Source organism: Propithecus coquereli, unplaced genomic scaffold (genome assembly GCF_000956105.1).
Source record: "Propithecus coquereli isolate 6110/MARCELLA unplaced genomic scaffold, Pcoq_1.0 Scaffold862, whole genome shotgun sequence".
In the NCBI taxonomy this organism is placed as follows: Eukaryota; Metazoa; Chordata; class Mammalia; order Primates; family Indriidae; genus Propithecus; species Propithecus coquereli.
The window spans coordinates 223978-247139 of record NW_012154863.1 but is presented as its reverse complement, the minus strand read 5'-3'; the positions used below and the strand labels follow the sequence as shown (position 1 = coordinate 247139).

Genomic DNA, 23162 nt, shown 5'->3' with positions numbered 1-23162 from the left:
AACACAGTGAGACTCTGTCTCAAAAAAAAAAAAAAAAAAATCATGATACAGCAGTAAAAACTAATACAATTAAAACAATATGGTATAACTATATAGTGTATACATTGTATTAGGTAATACAGGTAATCTAGAGATGATTTAAAGTATACAGGAGGATGTACATAGATTACATGCAAATGCTCTGTCATTTTATATCAGGGACTTGAGCATCAGTGGATTTGGTATCAGAGAGGGGTCCTGGAGCCAATCCCCTAAGGATACTGAGGGATGGCTGTACCATCAGTTGGGGATTGGGGCTTTACCATTGTCTGGATGTTTGTGTCCCCACAAAATTCATATGTTGAATTCCTAACCCATAAGATGATGGTTTTAGGAGGTGGGGCCTCTGGGAGGTGATTAAGAGGCCAGAATCCTCATGAATGGGATTAGTGCCCTTATAAAATAGACCCAGGGGAGCTGAGTCACCCCTTCCTTCCACCATATGAGGACATAGCAGGAAGCTACCAGCTGTGACCGAGGAAGTGGTTCCTCACTGGACACCAGATCTGCCAGCATCTTGATCTTGGGCTTCTAGCTCCCGAACTATGAGAAATAAATTTCTGTTGTTTATAAGCTACCCAGTTTGTGGTATTTTGTTATAGCAGCCCAAAAAAAGTAAGATAGGTTTCAACATACGTCTTTTGGAGAAACACAAACATTTAGTCCATAATAGTGGTCTTTTTTGTTTTTAACCTCCTGGACTTTATCATTTTTATAAGATTCTGTCCAACTTGCCTCTTGGTAGGTGTATTATTTTCCTACAGCTGCTGTAACAAAGTACCATAGAATGAGTGGCTTAGAACAACAGAAACTTGTTGTCAGCCCTAGGTGACCAGAGTCATGATGTTGCAGGGCCCTGTTCTCAGAGGCTCCAGGAAAGAATCTGTCCTGGCTTCTCCAGCTGCAGGCAGCCTCGCCTCAGGCCTTCTTGGGCTTGTAGGGGCATCACAGTGGTCCCGTGTAGGGAATAGGGGGGCTTATGGCATGGTTGGGGGTTGGGGATGGCAGGTGCCCACTGTCTGTCGCTGGCCAGCCCTCCTGTGTGCGTGAGGAATGGAAAGGGGCCTGGTCCAGGGGTGCGGGGCAGGAGTCCCTCTTTATTCCTGCGGGGCCTGACCGGCTCCCAGGCTGCATGAGGTGCTCCTGAAAGGGCTAGGGCCCTGGGGCACTGCCTGGTTCCGGAGGGAAGCCAGTGAGGAGAGTGAAGGGGCAATTTTTGGAGGGGTGGTGGGGAGATGGTGAGATGATGGTAAGATGGTGGCACTGGGTGGCTGCAGCCCTCTCAGGACAGGACTTAGGTGGTCAGGGTGGGGGATTATCAAGAAGGCCTGTGCTAGGTGTTGGCCTCCAGCCTCTGCGCCTGTGTGGAGCAGAGGCAAGACTGGAATGTGGCACTGGCCGGCCCAGGCTGCTGGGGGTGCGGCAGAGTGGGGCCTGGGGAAGGGTCCCACTTCCCAGGTGCAGCTTCCTCAGCCCCACGTCTGACCAGTGGCCTCCCTGGCCTGGGAAGCACGAGGCTTCGCGCCTGGTCTTGAGGGCTCTCCAGAGGCTCTGGGAGCTCCTGCTTGGCTTCTTCGGTTCACTCCCGGCTCCCTGCAGCCCCCAGGCGGCCGGCCCTGACCCGGATGGCTGGCAGGGCATGGCATCGACCCGGATAGCTGGCAGGGCATGGCATCAACCCGGGTACCTCTACTCAGCCACGTGCTGGCCCAGCTCCCCGGACCCCTCCTCTGCCTTTTCAGACACACCCCTTTCCCTGACAGCTGCAGGGGACTGAGACCCTGTCCCTTTGCTGAGTGAGTTGAGGCCACTCGGCCTGCCTCGGTGCTCCCCCCGCCACCAGTGGGTTTCCTAAATGGAGGTGCCGGCAGCCCTGGCTCCTTGGCCTTCAGGTCTTGTTATACCCACACACCAAGGATGGGGTGTTGCCAGGGGCTGTCTGGGATGCCGTGGGGGGCACTACAGCCTGGCGGAGGCTGTGGCAGCTCAGGAAAGCAGGGTGGCCGGGCAGGCACAGAGGAAGGGGAGCCCACCTGAAACCTTGGCGGATGGGGCGGGCATGCTGACCGCCTTCCCACGCGGCAGCGTCTCCTCTCTTGGCAGATGAAGGGTGCCCTGATGGAGATCATCCAGCTCGCCACCCTCGACTCGGACCCTTGGGTACTCATGGTCGCGGACATTCTGAAGTCCTTTCCTGACACGGGGTCGCTTAACCTGGACCTTGAAGAGCAGAATCCCAATGTTCAAGATATTTTAGGAGAACTTAGAGAGAAGGGTATGTTGTATGGCTTCAGTTGATGTTGGGAGGAGGGAATGGGTCTTCCTTTAAGAACTTTTTTCTAAAATGAATTTGATTTTTAGAGTGTTAGATTGTTCACTGTGTAGTGTGTTGTGGTTCTTAAAATGCTAACCATACATACACCATCCCCTCTCTGTATGCCACTGCCTGGCTTTTTGCCAGTCTTTGAAAAACAAGCTTATAACAGCCAAGACCCTCCTCACTGTTCCTGCTCTGCCTGAAAGTGTAGTTTTTTGTTTTTTGTTTTTTTTTTTTTGAGACAGAGTCTCACTCTGTTGCCAGGCTAGAGTGCCATGGCATCAGCCTAGCTGACAGCAGCCTCAAACTCCTGGGCTCAAGCAATCCTCCTGCCTCAGCCTCCCGGGTAGCTGGGACTACAGGCATGCGCCACCATGCCCGGCTAATTTTTTCTATATATTTTTAGCTGTCCAGCTAATTTCTTTCTATTTTTTTTTAGTAGAGACAGGGTCTCGCTCTTGCTCAGGCTGGTCTCGAACTCCTGAGCTCAAGCGATCCTCCTGCCTCGGCCTCCCAGAGTGTTAGGATTGCAGGCGTGACCCACCGCGCCCGGCCATGAACGTGTTGTATTCACTGTAGTTTCACACTCGCTGTCTCTACCTGACCAGCTCTGTGAGGGGAGGGGCTCTGCCCCTTCAGGTCGTATCTCCAGAGCCTAGAACATTCCCTGGCCCAGAGTAGATGCTCAGAAATGCATGTCGAAAATATCAGCAATTAAGTAGTTCAGAATGTGAACTGAAAACCATTTAGAAAATATTTTCAAGTGGTTTTAAAGAACATATAATGATGGGATAGTCTGTGCCTTTTCTGAATTTCTCTCCTGCTTTGGAGGATTGGAACTGGCAGCCCCTGTGAGATGAAACCTTGTGCCATGGCTCCTATGAGGAGGAGCACCCAGAGAGCTGGCCAAGGCGCGGAGAAGTCAGCCTGACTCTCTCTCGCCTGCGAGGTGACCACTCTTGCACTTTTTAGGTTGTTACTTGATTTGGTTTTTTTGTTTGTTTTTAAGGCAGAGTCTTGCTCTGTCACCCAGGCTAGAGTGCGGTGGTGTCATCACAGCTCACTGCAACCTTAAACTCCTGGGCCCAAGTGATCCTCCTGCCTCGGTCTCCCAAATAGCTGGGACTACAGGTGCGCACCACCACACCCAGCTAATTTTTCTATTTTTTGTAGAGATGGGGTCTCGCTCTTGCTCAGGCTGGTCTCAAACTCCTGCCCTCAAGTGATCCTCCACCTTGGCCTCCCAGAGTGCTGGGATTATAGGTGTGAGCCATGGTGCCTGGTACTTGATTTGTGATTGCACCACACAGGTGTTTCTGGAACATGGTTTGGATGAGTCCACCCACCCTGTTGGAGTTTCTCTTGGGGGCAGGAAAGGGCTGATCCCCTGGGAGCAGGAAGGGCAGAGGGTGGTGAACTCATTCTTTGCAAGTCTGTGTGCTTTTTCTCAAAGTCGTTTCTGTAATGAATTTGGGCAGCAGGAGCTTCCGTCCCTCTGTGGGGTTTTTCTTGAGGCCTCACTGCTAGGTGACCTCACAGACCCAGGAAACGTATGTGGCCCTCAGCAACACTGAGGAGAGACCACCAGCCTGGGGCCTCATGGGAACTGGAGGAGAGATGCCACAGATGTATTCTTCCTGTTGTTTGGGGCCATGTTTGGTCAAAATCTCATGATCCTAAATTCCTAAATGCATGAAGCTCCCGCCAGAAATAACTATTTGTGTACACCTGTGTTCTCAGACACCAGTGGTGCTGAAGGCTCACGGCTAATAGACCAACAAGATGTTCCTTGTTCTTTCTCCCAGGCATTTCTGTTTCTAAGCAGCCCCCTGGGGTTCTGATGAGCCCACCCCTGGGTGGGACACCTATCCTTGCTACCTGGCCCACTTGGATAGCCTTGGCTCCTGGGGGTGGTGGGTTTGGAGCAGCATGAGTTGGTTTGGAGGCCCCAGGGGACTCAAAAACAAAGCAGGAGCTACCACAGCCATCACTAAGGAACTTGTGTGGTGGGGTGGCCTTTTCATCTTAGCCGTGAGCTTTTTAGCCAAGGCCACCCATGCAAGGGTGCTGTGCCTCATAACCATTATGTGGTTGTCTCCATGCAGTGGGCGAGTGCGAAGCATCTGCCATGCTGCCATTGGAATGCCAGTACTTGAATAAAAATGCCCTGACGACCCTCGCTGGACCCCTCACTCCCCCAGTGAAGCATTTTCAGCTGAAGCGGAAACCCAAAAGTGCCACACTTCGGGCTGAGCTGCTGCAGAAGTGTGAGTGTCCGCCGCCTTACAAATCGCACTTTGTATTTCTAGTGTTTCCAGTATTAGATTTCTTTCAGATTTTAAGGTACTGAGGCTTCTTTTCAAGAAGACAGAGATCAACATTACATTTTTCGTTAGAAATTTATTTATCAATGTACTTTAAACTGTGTGTTCTGAAAATGTGTTCTTAGAAACTTCAGAATTTCTGGTTAAGGTGGTGTCTGCAGTCTCTGCTACAAAAATGAACTCTGTACCAGCCAAGTCAAGCACGCTGTCACGTGCAGTGGGTAAGGGACTGGGAGGCTGGCCCCAGCTTCTGTGCTGGAGGAACACTGTCCTTAATCTCATATCTCTACCTTGGTCTTGAGTTGCCAGTGCTCTTAATTTGACTTTAAAGATATTTGAGAGGTGGGAGGATTGCTTGAGCCCAAGGAGTTGAAGACTAGCCTGGACAACATAGGAAGACCCTGTCTCTACAAAAAATAAAAACAAAAAAGACTAGCCAGGCGTGGTGGCACTTGTAGTGCCAGCTACTTAGGAGGCTGAGCCAGAAGGGTCACTTGAGCCCAAGAGTTCGAGGCTGCAGTGAGCTATGATCACATTACTGCACTCCAGCCTGGGCGACAGAACGAGAACCTATCTCAAAAAAGAAAAAAAAATCTGACCATTTCATTTAATGTCTTCCCAAACAGCATCTTATAAAATGTATATAGAAGATGTTTGCTGGGAAAAGGGCAAGGAAATTGATTCCTCTAACTAAATAACAAAATACAGATTTCAATGAACTTTTATTTTGAATGGCCATTGAATTAATATTTACAACATATATGAACACTCTGTTTTCAGAGACTCTGAATAAAACACTCATAGTTGCTGTGCGTGGCTCTTGACTGGAACAGCAGCACCCTGGGTCCAGTGCTGTCCTGGTGGCTTATGGAGCCACAGGGCCCACCGGGTAGCCTTTCAAAGTCTCCACTCAGTCCCTCAGGCCTGACCCCTAACCCCACAGCAGTCACCTGCCCTCCTGCAACAGAGCCTGGTGCTGGGCTGTGTCCTTCTGCATCACAGCAGCAGCCCCAGCTCTGCTGCAGGCACTTGGGTCCTGACCCTCCAGCCTTACTGAGCTGGAAAGTCTTTGTTTCTTCCTCATACGTGTGCGTTGGTGACAGGAAAAACCCTAGACTGTGCCTGCTGACTCGGCGAGGATGGTGCTCCAACCGGCCTGAGCCCAGGGAGCCCAAGGGTCCCCTCCTGGCCTGTGTAGAGGTGGAAAGTCCCCTTGACTCCTCTGCTACCTGTTTCCACCCAGTCTCCCGGGAGGGGCAGCTGTGGCCCCAAAGCTGCTGGAACAAACTTACAGGAACAAGGTGTTCACACAGAAATCTAGCCGTGGTATTAGAACTTGTGCTAGGCTCTCAGCGAACAGATGAATACTTAACTAAAAAAAAATGAAAATTTTTACACGAATACTTCTAACTCATCCTTTTTTATAATTCAGACTTACTGAGGTAGGATTGACAAGGGTGAGGGCACTGCTTGGATGAATGCTCACACGCAGCCTTTCCCTGACAGCCACCGAGACGGCCCAGCAGCTGAAGAGGAGCGCGGGAGTGCCCTTCCACGCCAAGGGCCGGGGGCTGCTTCGGAAGATGGACACCACGAGTAAGGCCGCGCTCACCCTGCCCCACGGCTGCCGCTCGCTCAGACCTGAGATAAAACACACAGGGCCATGAGGCTTGGCGCAAGTCCAGCCTGCTTAAGGGCCAGAGCTGTCTGTTGCTTGTCAAATAGGAGGGTTTGACTTAAAAAACACTACCTTTCCTTATCAGGAAAGTCACATAAATGCTAAAGTTGGTCAGATGCCAGCCCTGGTGAGCGTATAGGAAACAAGAATGACGAACTGTTTTACGAGCTTCTCCACTGGGACAGGGACCTGGGAGGAAGCATGAACATGCTAAGTTGGGGAAGACCAGAATTTGAGGGAAAATACTTGATTTTGTTCCCCTGCTGTCTACAGTGGCTGTCGCAGGTGGGGCTGGCAGGGGCAGGTGTAGGCAGACTGGCTTTTCCCACCTTTCCTGGCTTGGCCTGCTGTCCCAGGTGCTGTTCCTGTGCTGCGCATCTCCCCAGGGTGGGGAGAGCCTGGAGATGGTGGCGGCCTCCTCACGAGCCTGCAGCCTGACGGGCAGAGAGGAGATGCACCTCGGGGTCCCCACCCAAAGCACTGTCCTTAGACCTGCACCTTCATTTGTCCTCCATGATTTGTGCTCACTGCCCTCAGGGTTGGGCACAAACTTATGCAGAATGGAGGACACCGATGACAAGAAAACGGAGTTGTCCCTGGGAACTGTGGCAGGGCACACACACCTCCAGAAGGTGCTGGGCTGGAGGCCGTCGTCCTCCAGGGGACAGCTGGGTAAACACACGCCCAGTGGGGCCTGCCCTGCTGGTTCATCTGGAAGCTTGTCCACCAGGTTCCCATAGTCCCAGAGCGTCCGTGTGAGGCCTGATCAGTCAGCCGGGGCAGGATTGGGTAGAGGGGAGGGCCGTCCTCAAGTGTGTGGCAGAGGCTTGTGTGTTGAGAGGCACAGAAGGAAGTGAAGGCCCAGAGCCCATCTGCACTGGTGCAACTCCATGTGTGAGAGAGATGCTGCGGCTGGAGATGTGACTCCTGTTTTTGCTCGGTGTCCTTGGCAAAGATGTCACAGGTTGACTGAAGCCATTGCTCTTATGGGCAGGCTGACTCTTCCCTTGGTTGGCTGTAGGGAGAGGGCCAGCACCCTAAGGTCCAGGGGCCCAGGTGTCCTGGCCAGCTGTTATCTCCCTCACCCCCTGCCCACAGAGATGCAGCAAGCCCACGAGAAAGAGGGCTCATGCCACTGGCACCACAGCCTGGCGCTTCATGGTGGACTCACAGGGCTGTGTGACCGGGCAGGCGGCATCTGAGCTGAATGTCCTTTCCCCACAGTGGTGCTGGCAGGAACAGCCTTTGCTCATGATAGAAAAGGGCAGAGCACACAAACTGGCTCTAGATGAGCTCCCTCCTGTCGTCCTCCCCTGGCAGCCCCATCCTGGGTCCCCTGTGGTGTCAGGGCACTGGGGGCTCTTGCTGGCCATCGCTGTGGACGGGTGACTGTGTTGCCGTCTCTCCAGCCCCGCTCAGAGGCATTCCGAAGCAGGCGCCCTTCAGAAGCCCCACAACGCCCAGTGTCTTCAGCCCCACTGGGAACCGGACCCCGATCCCACCTTCAAGGACGCCGCTGAGGAAAGAAAGGGGTGTGAAGGTGGGCCCGTCCCCTGGCTTCTGCGACCCCCCCCCCCCCACCAGATGAGCCTCACTTCTTCGCGTTGTGATTAAGTGTGGAGTTATGTTTGTTTTGGCAGCTGCTGGATATTTCTGAGCTGGATATGGTTGGTGCTGGCCGAGAGGCGAAGAGGAGAAGGAAGACGCTAGGTGCGTGTCCTGGCGTTCTGTCGGGGTCTGCAGGGGGAGGGGTGGCAGTGTGGACCTGCTGTGGCCCGGCTCTGCCTCTGCAGTGGGCAGGGTGTGTGGGCGCTTTCTTGGGCAGGGCTGCCAGCAGGTGATACAGGGCCAGGCTGCGCTTCCTTGGAGCTCCTCTTCCTTGACTGGCGGATACCATTTTCTCATCATGGCAGCCTTTTTCCTCTGCCTGGGTACTCTTTGGAACTGTGATCATGAGCCGAGCCTGTGTGGACACTGGTACTTTCTGTACTCGGAGGCCTCTGGGATCACTAACAAGGATCCCAACTTTGTCAACAGATGCAGAGGTGGTGGAAAAACCAGCCAAGGAAGAGACAGTTGTTGAAAACGCAACCCCAGACTACGCGGCCGGCCTGGTGTCCACACAGGTAGGGTTCGGTGCAACGTGGCCATGGCACCACCAGCGTCTGCCCCCAGCACCCGATGGAGCCAGCGTGTGTTCCCTCTGGTTGCGATTGCTAGCTACTAAAATGTGTTCTGAGAATTTATATGTGTGTGTGTATATGTATGTACTATGTGTGTGGGTATGTGTGTATGTGTACATGTATATGAGAGGCAGTGAGGGCCACAGGGCCCTAACATGGGTATCAGACTCAGGTTTGGAACAACCACCTGCCCCACACTTACTAGAGGGGTTGCCTGGGGAGTCTCCACAGCACTGTGCCTTGGTTTCCTCTCTGTCAAGTGGGGGTGGCAGTGCCTGTCTTGCAGGTGGCTGTGTGGGGGTGGCAGATGAGGGTTGGGCCTGGGGATGCTGGGTGTGGAGCCTGTCCAAGATCTCAGTACCCAGAAGATCCCAGTCTTGCCTGTGGGCGGGGAGGAGGAAGGACAGCAGGGAGTGGCTCCCTCCCCGGCGTGTCTGCGGGAACAGCGTGGCCTTGTGGAGATGGGGACGGATCATCAGCATCCCTGGACAGGGCTGTGCCACAGTGACTGTTTCTGGATAATAGGCTTCTTTCTTCCCGTTTCATAGCCATGTTTTCTAACTTTCTTAGAATGAGGATGTCTTCTTTTTATAATAGGCTTTTGTGGTAAGATAAAGCATTATTAATTTTCTTCTTTCTTCAAAGATGGTTGGTTTAGGAGGTTCCCTAAGCAGCTCCTTCTCTGTAGACAGGAGCAGCTCCTACTCAGGGGGCTAAGGGGCAGGAGGCCAGAGCTGGAGGCTTGGGGTCCCATTGCCCAGACCAAGGGGGCTTGAGAGAGCATCCCCACACTGTCCTGTTCCAGTGCTGGGGATCTTGAAGGAGCCCACACAGCCGGTGTCCAGGGTGGGGGAAGCACACACTGAAAACCTGGCCTCTTCCAGGAGGGACCCTAAACTCTGTCTTCCAGAAACTCGGGTCCCTGAACACTGAGCCTGCGCTGCCCTCCACGAGCTACCTGCCCTCCACGCCCAGCGTGGTTCCTGCCTCCTCCTACATCCCTAGCTCTGAGACCCCCCCAGGTGAGTAGATAGCAGGCTGGGCAGAGTCAGCCCCAGAAGCCCCTTGCCAGCCCCTTGTCTGGAGTCCTGAGGGTGCTCTGCACTGGGCCCACTCTCAGGCCAAGCTCCTGAGTCAGTCCAGTGTGTCCACCAGAGGACGGTCTTGCCCAGGGGGAGCTGTAGGGGATTGTGGTTCTCACTTCTTTGACATTAGGGTGTCTGTTCTGTTGCTTTCCTTCAGCCCTTGTGGGTCTAGGGTGAGAGCCCCTGCTGGCCAGCACAGGTTTCAGGAAATAAACCAAAAGCGTTGATCTGCTTGGCTCTTCCTGGGAGGAATTGGGGAAATGCCACTGTGGGCTTTACAGGAAAGAGAATCCCGGTCTGGGGGTGGCTTCTGCTCAGCCCACCCAGTGACTCCAACTCTTGCTTCCGGGCAGGTGGGCCTCCCTCGCAGGGAGCTGTGAAGGAGGGCACTGCCAAGGTTACAGCAGTTCAGGTGCCAGGGCTCCCTCACAGTCCCAGAATTTGGTAAAGAAAATACCTAAAGAGAAGTTGAACTTGGGTTAGTAAATTCTGTTCAGGCTTTTGCTCCAAGCTCAGGAGCTTGGCAAAGCAGTGGGGTGACTCACTTTGGGATCAGGCAGCCTCTTGGGGCCCCACATCTTGTCTGTGAATCTGGAAAGGCCTGAGACCACTGGCTCTGCCCCTCCAGCTGGGGTTCTTGGCGCTTGTGCCCCTGGCCTGGCCAGTATCTCTGGGTGCCCTAGCTGGGGGCTGGGGAGGGTGGAGCAGGTGCATGGGACAGAGGGCCCAGAGAGCAGAGGGTGGGGGTCCCGCCCCATAATGTACCCACCTGGCCTTCCTCACCAGGTCACACTCTGCCTGCAGCCACATCTTCCCGGGAAGCGAGCCTGCAGGCCAGCCGGCCACCAGAGGAGCCCAGTGCCCCAAGCCCCACACTGCCAGCACAGTTCAAGCAGAGGGCACCTATGTACAACAGCAGCCTGAGCCCGGCCACACCCACGCCTACAGCGCCAACCTCACCTCTAACACCCACCACACCCCCAGCTGTCGCCCCTGCTGCCCAGACACCCCCGGTGGCCATGGTGGCCCCACAGACCCAGCCCCCTGCCCAGCAGCAGCCTAAGAAGAACCTGTCCCTCATGCTCACGGTAGGTGCACCCTGGTGGGGCCCGCAGGCCACCAGGTTGATGGTGCTGCTTGGCCACTGCACCTGGGGTGGGGTGCTGCTGTGCCTGCAGGTGGGAGCAGGAGGTGGCCCCTGGGGGGTCCAGGCATGCATCTGCTCTCCCCCTTGTAGAGGGAGCAGATGTTTGCTGCCCAGGAGATGTTCAAGACGGCCAATAAAGTCACGCGTCCTGAGAAGGCCCTCATCCTGGGCTTCATGGCAGGCTCCCGAGGTATGTCCCTGTGGCCAGGCCTGGGTGGTACCCTGAGTGGGGTAAGGGCTTTGTGGCCCAGGCACCCACCCAATGGCCCCTGTCCCTACAGAGAACCCATGCCAGGAGCAGGGGGATGTGATCCAGATCAAGCTGAGTGAGCACACGGAGGACCTGCCCAAGGCGGACGGCCAGGGCAGCACCACCATGCTGGTGGACACGGTGTTCGAGATGAACTATGCCACGGGCCAGTGGACACGCTTCAAGAAGTACAAGCCCATGACCAATGTGTCCTGAGGGCTGCCTGCCCCACTGCTGGCCTTGACCAGGTCTCTAAGGGATGACAGCTTTGCTGGCTTCCAGCAGCCAGACGGTGGACACCCGGCAGCCTCTTTGTTTTAGATCCATTTCTCTGGGGTGTTTTGGGCTTTTTTTAAATTTTAATATGGGTTACTTTTTGTGTGATTTAAGATACTTTTTTGAATTCCATGTTACATTTTTGAATGTCAAAACTAACCAAAAAAGTTAAAACGTCCTACTTCTAGTGCCAGCTCTGCCTATTAGACTTTCACCCTTTAAAATTTTTTCTTTTTAATTAATCCCAGCGACCTGGAGTGAGGGCTTTTCCTTGCTAGTGCAGCACTCTCCCCACCCCACAAGGTTGAGGGGACCAAAGGTGGTGCACGGCAGTGCTGGGGACGGGGTGGGAATGGCCCTGACTGTGCCGGAAAACAGGAGACGATGGGCTTCCTCCACCAACAGCGCCTGCCTCAGAGTTTTATATTTGTCTTTTGTACAGTTGTGGACACTTCAGACAGTCTTTGGGTACCTATTTTCATTGTAAAGCTATCTGAATAATTAAAGTTTAGCTTTTCTAAAGAATGCCCCCGGAGCTGTGTTTCAGGCCAGCTTGTCCTCCCTGCTCCGGGGGCTCCAGCCCCTCCCTAGGCAGCTGGCAGGTTCCAGGGACACCTAGGCCCGTAAGGTGGGTAGTGGGTAGGATCAGCCAAGGGTCACCCGTTGACTTGGGGGCTGTAGTCAAGGGCTCTTTAGCAGAGAAAGCTTGGGGACTGCTCTGCTCAGCCACCTGCAGGGCTGGGGAAAGTTAGCTGTTCCTTCTCTCCTGACCATTTCACCATTAATGGGAATTTGGGAACCCATTTTCCACAGTCAATTACCTCTGCTCTTTCCAGTATTTGTGTACTTCCCAAGGCTACACCAGCCTCTCTCTGGAGGGTCAAAGGTGAAATGACAGAATCTGAGGCTGGGGAGCCCCTCCCTAAGGGAGGGGTGTCACCACTCTGCCAGATGCCTTGGAATTCAAAGTAACTGGAAAAGTGGGGGAAAAAATTCAAAACACAGTCCCGTATAAAATAAGTTAAGAAAAAAGCCTTTAAAAATTCTTTAATACAAAAATACTCATACACAATTTTCCAAACACAACTTTCCACTTTAAATGCTATTTTCCCCCAACTTGCAATTCTCAAATCTATATTTCAGTATATCCCCCCACCCCCCCAAAAAAGTGAATTTCAAGTTTTTAAGTCTAACTATCAGACCTGGTGATAGCACCCAGTATTCTTAAAAGGAATCTGACCTTACTTTGTATGAAGTTTAGACACCAATAGGCACATTTAGATTTATATTTAATTTCTGAGAGGGCATTTCACATCTCAACAGGGTATGGTGACACGTGGCGCCCAGCAACAGGCATTTTACTAATAGTCATCAACTACACTCATAGAATCAACATAGTGGCAACTGACCATCATTTTGTGTTAACTTTAATTAAAACAGGTTTGCCTTTAATTCTTGAAGACAAGGTAGTTATAGAAGATGGGTACTGTACATGTCATGGTTCAGATGTCAAGATAAATACTTTGGACATGTCAGAAGCACAAACCTGAGTGTGCACAGGACCTGGGTGGGCATTACTGGGGACAGGGCCATTCCCAGAGATGAGACAACTGGGTTCTCACCACTTTGGGTGGCAAATTTCCCCACAAGAGACCATGTTTAATAACTGCCCAACTGAGCGCACGCCCAGTGTGAGGCACTCCCATTCCCACAGATGCACACGTGCAGAGCTGCGGCCTGACTACTCATATGCACGGGTACAGGTTTAGGTGCAGATCCTGGTTGGTTTCTGATGCCAAAGAATCTTGAGGTGTTTGGGCAGTTTTTGTGTTTTGCTTCCCATTAATGACAAAGGATTGAAGCTGATGTTTAGAAAGTCACAGGTCCTCAAAAACAAATCTCCCCCGGACTCTTAAAACAAAGGTGGGCAGGTCAGAACACCGGCCATGTCCATGGTCACGGCTGGATGCCTGGTCAGCTCCAATGGGGAAAGGCCCTTCAAGCTTGGGGCCGTTACCCCAAAGCTTTGTTTTACTCTGGTTTATAAACTGGTATTCTAAAGATTTTCAAAGTTAGTGTTATTTGCTCATTAACAGTTTTTGGAAAGGGGAAGGAACCATATTTAAAATTTTTGCAGTATTTCCTTCAGAAAGGTCATAAAATAATTTGGAAGTATTATCAAAGTGACTCAAACACCCTAAGATTTTACTACTGTCAAACACAAAAATAAGTTAATCTGCTCCCCCAAAGTGCACTGCAAAACCAATTCCGATGTTTTGACTTATGCAGAAACCCCTTCACTGGTAGGAAAGGATCTCTTAGACAAGTGACAGCATCTGCCCACACCTGTCAGAGGGGCCCCTGGGGCCTTGGCTCCAAAGGCCTGTCACTGCAGCAGCCTTCCAAGTTCAGGGCATAAGGAGCATATACCTGTATTGTAACCAATCCAGTATTTTCTGAAGACAATCTGAGAGAAGTTAGAGTTCTAAACTGAGAAAGGACTCCCCACTGCCTGTCTTACCAGACGACTGTGTTTCCAGAGGTAACAGCCTACGCATGGAGAAATCAGCTGACTGCAGAGCTCCTGTTTCCTTCTGGTACCTTTTTGTTTGGGACCATGACAAAAGGGCCAGCGGGATGGCCACCGGTCAGTAGAACTTCCTCCCACAGTTAGTGCTTTGGGGAGGTGCTGAGCCCCATAGGTCCTCACACCTGAAACCCAAGTATGCAGGTCACAAACCCATGTAGTCAGTCTTAGGTCCAAAGACACACTGCACTTCGACAAGGCAAAAAAAGATAACATGAAAGAAAAGGAGACCTCAGTAGCAGTTTTCAAGGATTCTGTAAACTTTCCTGCAAAACGGATGTTCTCCTTATTTTAAGAAAACGCCAGAAAAAAAGCAGCTGCTGCTGAGTGTTCTACCCCGCCCGCCCCCCCACAAGGCAGCCCCTCAGGGTGCACATGCCTCCCCCCTTCCCAGGGTGCTCCACACTTCCCAGGGTCAAGAGGAACCCCCAGAAAAGAATCAAGTCTTCCAAGAGTCTATCAGAATGTAGTACTTGGATATTTCTGACTCTGTAGGGCTGGACCTTTTAATAACTAAAAGATAATTGAAATCTCACAGGGAAGTGGGTATCAGACCTGGCTCAGAGCAGGCGCCCACACGCGTGCACCTGGTGGAGAGCAACTGAGATCGGCACGATTCAATGTTTCTAGTAACTGACCCACAGAGTGCTGAGGTGGAAATCGCTTCAGATGATGATAGCTCGAAACTGGGTCTCTTCAGACCACGTGCTGTGTCCCTTGAGGGGTGGTGCCTGCAGGGCCCTTTGGGATTCCCTAAATTACCACTCCAGGCAGACTGCAGTATCACACCCCTACCAAGATGACTCCTGCCTCGGGACTCAGGGCCGCACCAGTAAATACACGTTTCAGTCGGTGGTGATTTGTGGAATGGGTTTAGCAAAAATATATTGAGAATAAAAACCAGAACTAGTAAAGAGAAGCCAAATGAAAAAAATATATATAGTTTTCCCCCAGATGTTGATAAGAGTTCAGAAGATAGGCCCAGGTGGGAAGTGGCACGACCTGGCCAGGCTGGGAAAGGCTGCGCTGCATGACCTGCACTCTGAACGTGGACAGGTTACTGGCATTTAGTTCAAATCCATGAAGAGAAAAGGCTACAGGAGAAAAATCTTACTACAACACTATCACTACCACCATCTGCACGGCCAGCTTCTCACTAGGATGGAAAAGAAGCATTGAGGAAAAATTCACATTAGTACCAAAAAACAAAAAAAACCCCAGCTGTTTCAAAAGAGCAAAATAATCAAAATCATGGTTTCCAAGGAATCCAGGGTCCGAGTCCTTGCACAGGCCCACCCTGGTCTCTCCTGAGTGATGACAACGCTGTAAGCGGAAGCGGAGTAACATTAAGGTCAGAGTTAATAGTGATGCTTTAGAAAAAATACTATTCTATACACTTCAGATGAGATAAAAAACATTTCATATGCCAATTAACTTTCAATCATAACTTTAACCTAAAAAAATAGAGTGGGAGGGAACCTTGACATTCTTAGAAATTCAAGTGTTGCTGTAATGCTGTGTAGTAAGGCTGGTTTGTCCTGGAACGCCGAGCTGTACTCTGACGGTCATCAGTGCAGACGCAGCGGACGCTGCTGAGGATGGCTCAGTGGTGGGCAGGCGCTCCCTCCCGAGGAGGCCTATGCATCTGTCCTGGCTGCCGTGAGCTGGGTCCTCTGGGCCAGTCCCATGCTCGCCCTCTCCCTGCAGGCAGGGCTGGCTGCCCCACACCGCCCCTGGATCTGGCCAAGCTGCCACCTGATGCTATTTGCCTTCTGTGACCCTCCGCCAACACCTCCTTTTCTTCCTCTTCCCCTTTGACTTCACTGGTTCTGGAAAGGGTTTCTCAGTCTTGACACTTCTGACTGATTCTGGCCCCAAGTCATGCTCACAGCAGTAGGACTGCCCATCCTTGGTAGAGCTGAAGGCTGTCCCATCTTGGTGTTCCTTACAAAATGAATTGGGGCAAAGGTGGCAGAACGAAGTTGAAGGTTTGCCACACACATCACAATGATGCCAAGGACACTCCCACTTCCCTACAACAAAACACAAGATATTAGCAGACAGAAGTGACAGGATCAGAACTTTAACAACACTGCTGGGTGCAGTGACCAGGGATGTATGGACGGGGGCCATCTCCTCCAGCTGCCCCAGCAAAAGGTGTGGGCTCCCTGGGCAGAGCCTGTCCACTCCAAGTGCCCACCAGGCTCCTGAGCACCAAGTATTGGCTTCTCTTATGTTTTGGCAACTGACTGAGAAGCTGTACTGGGAGCAGGCCTGTCCCACCAGCCCTGAGTATGAGGCAGGGGCACTGCCCTGCTGTGGGTCACATGTCTACTCAGGGCCCTGGCCTCCCCCGTGACCTGCCTATACCTAAGACTGATTTGCTACCTGGGTATTGATCTTTCTGGCATGAGTTTATAAATGTTCTTTGTTAGGTTAGAGATAACTCTATTACATCCATTGCAAATATTTTTCTCTGTCATTTGTCTGTTAACCTTGGTTTGTCATCATTTACCATACAAAAGGTTTTTTGTTTTTCAAACATGTCTGACTTCTCTTTTCATAGTTTTTCAGTTTCTCGTCTTTGGGGGAAAGCCTTTTAATTTTTCTTTTGAGGTTACGTCCCCCATAACGATGTTTTAGTCGACAGACTGCATTTACGATGATGGTCCCATAAGATTATAATGGAATAGGCTACACCATCTGGGTTTGTGTAAATATGCTCTGTGGTGTTTGTACAACACTGAAGTCACATAACAGTGTATTTCTCACAGTGTATTCTCTTCATTAAGTGACACATGACTATCGTTACTATTTTCACACTGAGGCCTATAATCTCTCTGAAATACATGGTGCTGGTGGAAGGCAGAGCCCACTCCATTTTCTTTCTAATAGAGAGTGAGATCTGCAGCCCCATCATCAACCAGGGGCTCCGGGCCCCTCCTTTCCAGGTGGGGTGCAGCCAGGCCAGGCCCTGGGAGACGGAAGCCGCCGAGGCTGCTGCGGAAGGCCCCTCTTCTGGGAGCAGCTCTGCTCCCTGGGCCACCTCCTTCCCCTACCAGTCCTCATGGACAAGGGGGCCAATTCTCCAGTGGGGCTCAGGGGCTGTCCCCTGAGCCCCTCCTGGAACAGGCTCCACCATCACCACAGATATTTGCTCAATGTACACATCTAGAACATGCAGCTGGTGGAACAAAGAAAGGCTCCGCCACCCTGGACTTCCACTAAATGACCAGCACATTTGCGACCAGATGAGGCTTGGTCAGCAGAGAAGAGCAGTGAGAGCTGTCAGGAGCCCATCCCACAGACGGCCTGAGGCTGCCATGGAGCTGTCCACCTACCGAAGGGCCGCTTGCCCAGGCCCAGGCAGGACAGGTGGTAGGCCTTGGTGCAGAACTTGCGGTCGCACAGCACCAGCTGGCCACCATCGCCACAGCGGAAGCACTCGTCCTCGGACTGCCTCTTCCCTTCCCCTTTTGCTCTGCGCCGCCTGGTTTTCTTCTTGGTCTTTCTGCCCTTTTCCTCTGAAGAAAGGGATGTTGAGGTCTAGAATTAAGAATTAAGCACAGTTCACTTAAGAGGATCACATAGACTGAGGCGGTAATAAAAAGCAAACTATGAAGAGCAAAGAGCCAGGTTAAGCACAGGAGGGTCAGCGCTCTCTGGAGATGTTCTAGCACTAGGAGAAGAGGGGAGGGGCATGCCCCATAAGGCGGCTCTTCAGACACATCCTTAGACTCACTGGACTGAATGTGAAAAGGCTGAACTTAGACTAAAACAGGCATAAGCCTTGCCAAAAGCCCTCCACGATAATGCGTGTTAGCAGCTGGTGGCTGACACCTGGCTCCTGGACCCATGGTGCAAAGGATGCCTCAGCAGGAAGAGTGACTCCCACCTGCCTCCTGGGCTCTCTTCATGAGGAATCTCACCAGTAACATGGCAGCAGGCAAGTGGCAGTGACCTGTGAGTATCACCAACACGGGCAAGGATAGATACCAGTTCAGAGAAGGGATTGGTTGTACTGGGTGCAAGAGTATCCCCAAATTCATGTCCTTCCTGGAGCCTTGGAATGTGGCCTTATTTGGAAATACGGCCACTGCAGATGTAATTAGCTATGGGGTCATACTGGAGTAGGGTGGGTCCCTAATCCAACATGACTGGTGTCCTCATAAAAAGGGAAAATCTGCATATACGTGCAGGGGGAGAATGCTGTGTGAAGATGAAGGCAAAGGCTGGGTGATGCTTCTACGAGCCAAGGAACACCAAGAATTGCCAGCAACCACCAGGAGCTGGAAGAGAGACCTGGAACAGATTCTCCCAGAGAGCCTCCAGAGGGAGCAGAGCCCTGCCCACACCCTGACTTCAGTTTCTGGCCTTGAGAACTGCGAGACTAGATTTCTGCTGTTCGAGCCTTCCAGTCATGGCATTTTGTTACGGCATCCACAGGAAATGAATCCAGTGAGGAACTCTTAACAACCAGACCACTCTGAGAGCCCACCGCAACTGCCAGGGGAGTGTGTTCCCTGCTGTGCTCCCCACCCCTGCTTGTCACAGCAACATAGAAGTCCCTGCTCACCAGAAGGCACCTGCTCCCAGATGTCTGGGACATACACAAGAGCTGTATGAAAACTATGACCTTACCTTTGGTCTATCCCCGAGGAATCCACTACAATTAGAGGCTCCGCACCGACAGACCGTTTTTTCATTGCCCAAACAATCGAGGTTGTAATTAAAAGTCAACTCCGTCCCTGGGAGAAGAGGAGACAAATACCATATTGGAAACACTTAACCTTTTTAAATAAACCTACGGAACTTGCACTAAGTCTACAAAATACACTGTTATTTTCCTATCTATACTGGCATAACCCATGGCTTTCAATTTTGCTTCATAAAATAGATACTCAAAACAAAACTTCCACATTACTATGTGCCTCCCCCAGAGCCTTTCCAGTCTGGCCACACAGCTCAAAGCAACAGCCATTCTGCCTGCCCATGTGGCCAGGGGCCCCCTCACAGAGTCTCCAGGGGGCTGTACCTGCAGGAATGTCGCACACGGCAAACAGGCCCACTCGAGTATCCCCGTTCACTGTCCACTTGAGGGTCTCGCAGTTGGGCTGGCAGCTGTGGTTCATAAACCGAGAATAGTTTCCTTTGGGGCCAGCATCAATTATACGGTCCTGTGAAGTAGAAGTCAAGTTACGTGTGTGGCCAACTCCTAGCAATTACATGTCATTTTTAAAACTAATTTCCATTGTCATAAGATACACTGGACAAGCAGTTTGTCTGTTGTACTGAAAACTGTGGTGTCCCATGTCCACTTGGGCAGGACACCCCCAAACCAGTCCTGTTTCTCTTGCTCATGGAGGGCAGGTCCGGACCACTTGGAGGGGACCGAGCCTTAGTGAGCGCCAGTGAGAATGGACGGTGAACCGGCGCTCCCAACGCCATCCTCAACAAAAAACAAGGAGACAAGAGACATTAGTGCCACAGATGGCCAGCACTGCCAGCCAACAGAAATGTGCATTGACAGACGAGAACAAAACTAACCCGACTAAGACCTGGGCAAAGGATATGAACAATTTCCAGAGAGCCAACCTAGACAGACAAGCATAAGGGAAGAGGTTAAAATTCCCAAGCAGTTGCAGTTGAAGAAATGCAAATTAAGATGACAATAAGCTCTGACTTTGCATCCATGCTGCTAATGTCACAATGGCTGAGAGGGGGGCCACAGGGCTGGCAGGAATGGTTTTGGGAAAGCAACAGCAAGAGCCATGAGAATCACAGATACAAGTACACTGTGGTCCTGGGAATTGACCTGAAATCCAAGTGCCTGTATGGAAAAGGCCATTTTACATCTACCGTGGCAAAATCCAGAGGCAATGCCACTGCCCAACAATGGGCAAACGGACAGATCAAGCACAGCTTTGCCCTCCTCACCCTAGAAGGATCTAGGTTGACCATGCCATTGGGTGGGGTCCCTACCCTGTGAGGGGAGGGGAAAGTATCACAATTATGACTTAATGCAAAACCTCAGGGAGAATGGGGATAAGTGTGTAAACACAGCATCTGTAAGCTATATCCTGTGATCCCAGGAGGCAGCAGGCCTAGGAGCCACTGTTCACACACCACCTCCTGTGATGCGCCTGCACCCTGCCCTGGCACACACCTCCCCAGGGTACACCCTGCCCAGGATTGACCGGCCTCTGCACATCCTTTCTACACTCCCACACTGGTTGTTTCTTTAAAAATAGAAATGGCATCAGAATGTGGTTGCTCAGCACCGTGTGCTATTTACTGCGCAACATCAACAATCTAACCAGAGTTTTGCTTTGTTCGACAGCTGCACGGCATTCCTGAACACAGATGTGTGCTCTGCTGATGCTGCATTAAGCTGTTTTTCACTTTTGCTGTGACAGTGCTACTGTCACTGTGCTCATGTACACGGGGGCTACTTGCACACGCATTTCTTCAGGACACACTGTAGGATGAGAGTGGTAAAGGGCACACAGGCTGGACAAGCTGCCAACATGCTGGCCACAGCAGGACGGCCCCAGTCCTTTAACGTCCCAAGAGGCCCACAGAGTCTAATCTCCACTTCTCAGGTCATCAGTGAGGTTCAGGCATCCCTTCCTTTTTATTGGGCATGTATATTTTTTTCATCTATGGATGGCCCACCACGTCTTGACCCCATTTTATTTATCTTTTTCTTAACTGATTTACAGATATTCCCTACATATTCTGAATATCAGACCCTTTTAACTATGTGTGAAAAACTTTCTCATGTGCTAACACTTGAATTTTAACTTTATAGTTAAAAAGTAGACAGTTTTCTCACACAAATCCATCTCAGTTCTATGAAACTATTTTTTTTTTTTTTTATTTTTTTTTTTTTTTTTTTTTTTGAGACAGAGTCTCACTCTTTTGCCTGGGCTAGAGTGCCGTGGCGTCAGCCTAGCTCACAGCAACCTCAGACTCCTGGGCTCAAGCGATCCTCCTGCATCAGCCTCCCGAGTAGCTGGGACTACAGGCATGCGCCACAATGCCCGGCTAATTTTTTCTATATATTTTTAGTTGTCCGATTAATTTCTTTCTATTTTTAGTAGAGACGGGGTCTTGCTCTTGCTCAGGCTGATGTCGAACTCCTGACCTTCAACAATCCACCCACCTTGGCCTCCCAGAGTACTAGGATTACAGGCGTGAGCCACCGCGCCCGGCCTTATGCAACTATTTTATCAGTCTTGCTTTTACGCATCTGGGTTTGCCAAGTAGCAAACATCTTTCCATCCCCCAAATTATGAAATATATCTCCCAAACTTTCCTAGCTTGTTAATCTATCTGGAATTTATTTTTGTAAGGGGTGAGGGGAGACATCAGTGCTTGCTAAGTGGCTACCCTGGCCCTGGCCTCATCCCTGCCCAGCACCCTGCCATCTGCCCTGGGCCCAGCCATGCTGTTTTCACAGGAATGCAATGGGGAGCACATCCTCCCACCTCAAAGCTTTAAGATAAAGCATTCACTAGTCTTGCAGATTTATGCTTCTATATGGACTTTGAAATTGCCTGTCGAGGCTTATTTAAAAATTGTTAATATTTTTACTGAGATTACAATGAACTTACACTTGGGAAAATGTGTATCTTTATGACATTTCATCTCCCAACCAGAAACAGTGTGCGTCACCATTCACATCATCTTTTATGTCCTGCAGTAAAACTACAAAGATTTTTTTCCACAAAAATTTGCTCCATTTACACATGTACACTTACACATTTTTTGCAGTTTTGTGCATGTGAAAGGAGGGTAGAGGGAAGCCCTGCACTTGGCCCGTAACTCAGCTTAGTTGTCTCTGTCTCCAACAGAACCGTCAGCCCCTCTTCCTTCACTGCTCACTCCTTCCTCACTGTGCCCCCGGCATCTGCAGGGGTAGCACAGGCAGGAGCAGGGAGAGTCCTGTCCTGTTTCTGAATCTAGATTGATGTCTGGCTCATTGTGAGCATAAAGCAGGCAGCTACTTTGAGATCCTTTATCAAGCTAAGGAAGTGTCCTTTCTAGTCCTGGTTTCTTGAGAAATTTTCATCAGAAATAGGTTTGATTTTTTTCTCAAATAATCTTTTGGTGTTCATGAAAATGATCCTAGATTTGTTTTCCTCTTTTACCTAATGACTGGGTTTTCAGCCATCTTTGCAGTCCTGGGATAAATCCCACCTGGTCACAAGGGACTTCTTTCTGTGCTCTCCAGGTGCACCCCCAGAAGGCATGTGACGCTCTCTCAGTTCCTGGGACCCACTTCCATCTTCCCTACTGTGCTCACACAAAAATCCACTGCACTGGGCTTGGAATGAAAAATAAGATGGCACCATTTTGTGTGTTCATAAAAAATGATTTACTTATTATTTCTATTATTTCTGTTTTCTAACTTCTAAATTTCTGCTACGTCTTTATTTCCTTCCTCCAGTTTATTTGCTGTTCTTGGCAGTCAGTGATTAATTCATGCTAATTATCTGTACAGGATCTCTGCCTTCAACTAAGAAAGGTAAATACGCCATGTCATCGGTTTGTTCATTTGTCTTTCTCTTGTCTCTCTCCTAACGGTTGCTGTAGGAAAGCCACTGCTGTGCTCTTTGGGGCACACAATGGGAGAAGCGTCACCCCTGGTGGTGACCGCATTATAAAAGCCTTCCTTAGTATCACTGGAAGTGGTAGGGACTGAATCCTACTGTCTGAGAACAATCCCTTTTGACTTTACCTGGCATACCTTTGCCCACAATTTTACTTTTAACCTTTCAGAATCTCTGTTTCTTACATAGAGAATTAGGTTTTGTTTTATGAATCTAGGAGTCTTTTAAGTTAACCCATTTTCCCTTTACAGATATGACTGATGTGTTTGTTGGGCACAACACTGGCTTATTTCATTTTTTGTATGGGTTTTCAGCCTTTCAAGGTGAAGTAGTGGGGTTGATTTTACTGTCCTGCTATGTTGAGACCTGTGTTTTTCCCTACGGGCTGCTCTTTATATGATGCTCCAGCATTTCCACCTGCATCTAAAATCCCGACTGCCTCTCGCAGCAGTGTCCACTTGCCCACATTATGGCCAATAATAAAATTAGCCTGATTCCTCCTCCCCTCAACCTACCTTCTATCACCCAATTTTAACCCGTACATTACCTTAATGTTGACCTTTATCCTAACTATGCCTAAATTTCTGCTCCTACCCGACTGATCAGCCCTGTGATGTTGGAGATGAGTTTGTCCTATTGCCTCCCCTCTCCTCCTGTTTCC

General features: G+C 50.7%; 2 protein-coding genes across 3 annotated transcripts in view; one reads left to right on the top strand and one right to left on the bottom strand.

The window, feature by feature from the left end:
• NELFA (negative elongation factor complex member A) overlaps positions 1-11480 on the top strand; it is a 22870-nt gene extending 11390 nt beyond the window's left edge. Inside the window, exons 2-11 of one of the 2 annotated variants that reach the window (XM_012664151.1) lie at positions 2143-2314; positions 4462-4623; positions 6187-6276; positions 7768-7898; positions 7999-8068; positions 8396-8484; positions 9452-9563; positions 10431-10714; positions 10864-10963; positions 11055-11480. In XM_012664151.1, the coding sequence (XP_012519605.1) occupies positions 2143-2314; positions 4462-4623; positions 6187-6276; positions 7768-7898; positions 7999-8068; positions 8396-8484; positions 9452-9563; positions 10431-10714; positions 10864-10963; positions 11055-11239 (1395 nt within the window). In that variant the 3' untranslated portion in view covers positions 11240-11480. Of the gene's footprint in view, positions 1-2142; positions 2315-4461; positions 4624-6186; positions 6277-7767; positions 7899-7998; positions 8069-8395; positions 8485-9451; positions 9564-10412; positions 10715-10863; positions 10964-11054 lie in introns of both variants that reach the window. The other variant, XM_012664150.1, reaches the window with a different exon arrangement.
• Positions 11481-14742: 3262 nt separating this feature from the next.
• The window catches only part of WHSC1 (Wolf-Hirschhorn syndrome candidate 1), a 115089-nt gene continuing 106669 nt past the window's right edge, over positions 14743-23162 (bottom strand). Inside the window, exons 19-22 of the mRNA XM_012664148.1 lie at positions 18922-19063; positions 18528-18634; positions 17228-17432; positions 14743-15919 (exon numbers count right to left, since the gene is read on the bottom strand). Coding sequence (XP_012519602.1) covers positions 15648-15919; positions 17228-17432; positions 18528-18634; positions 18922-19063 — 726 coding nt within the window. The 3' untranslated portion in view covers positions 14743-15647. The remainder of the gene's footprint in view (positions 15920-17227; positions 17433-18527; positions 18635-18921; positions 19064-23162) is intronic.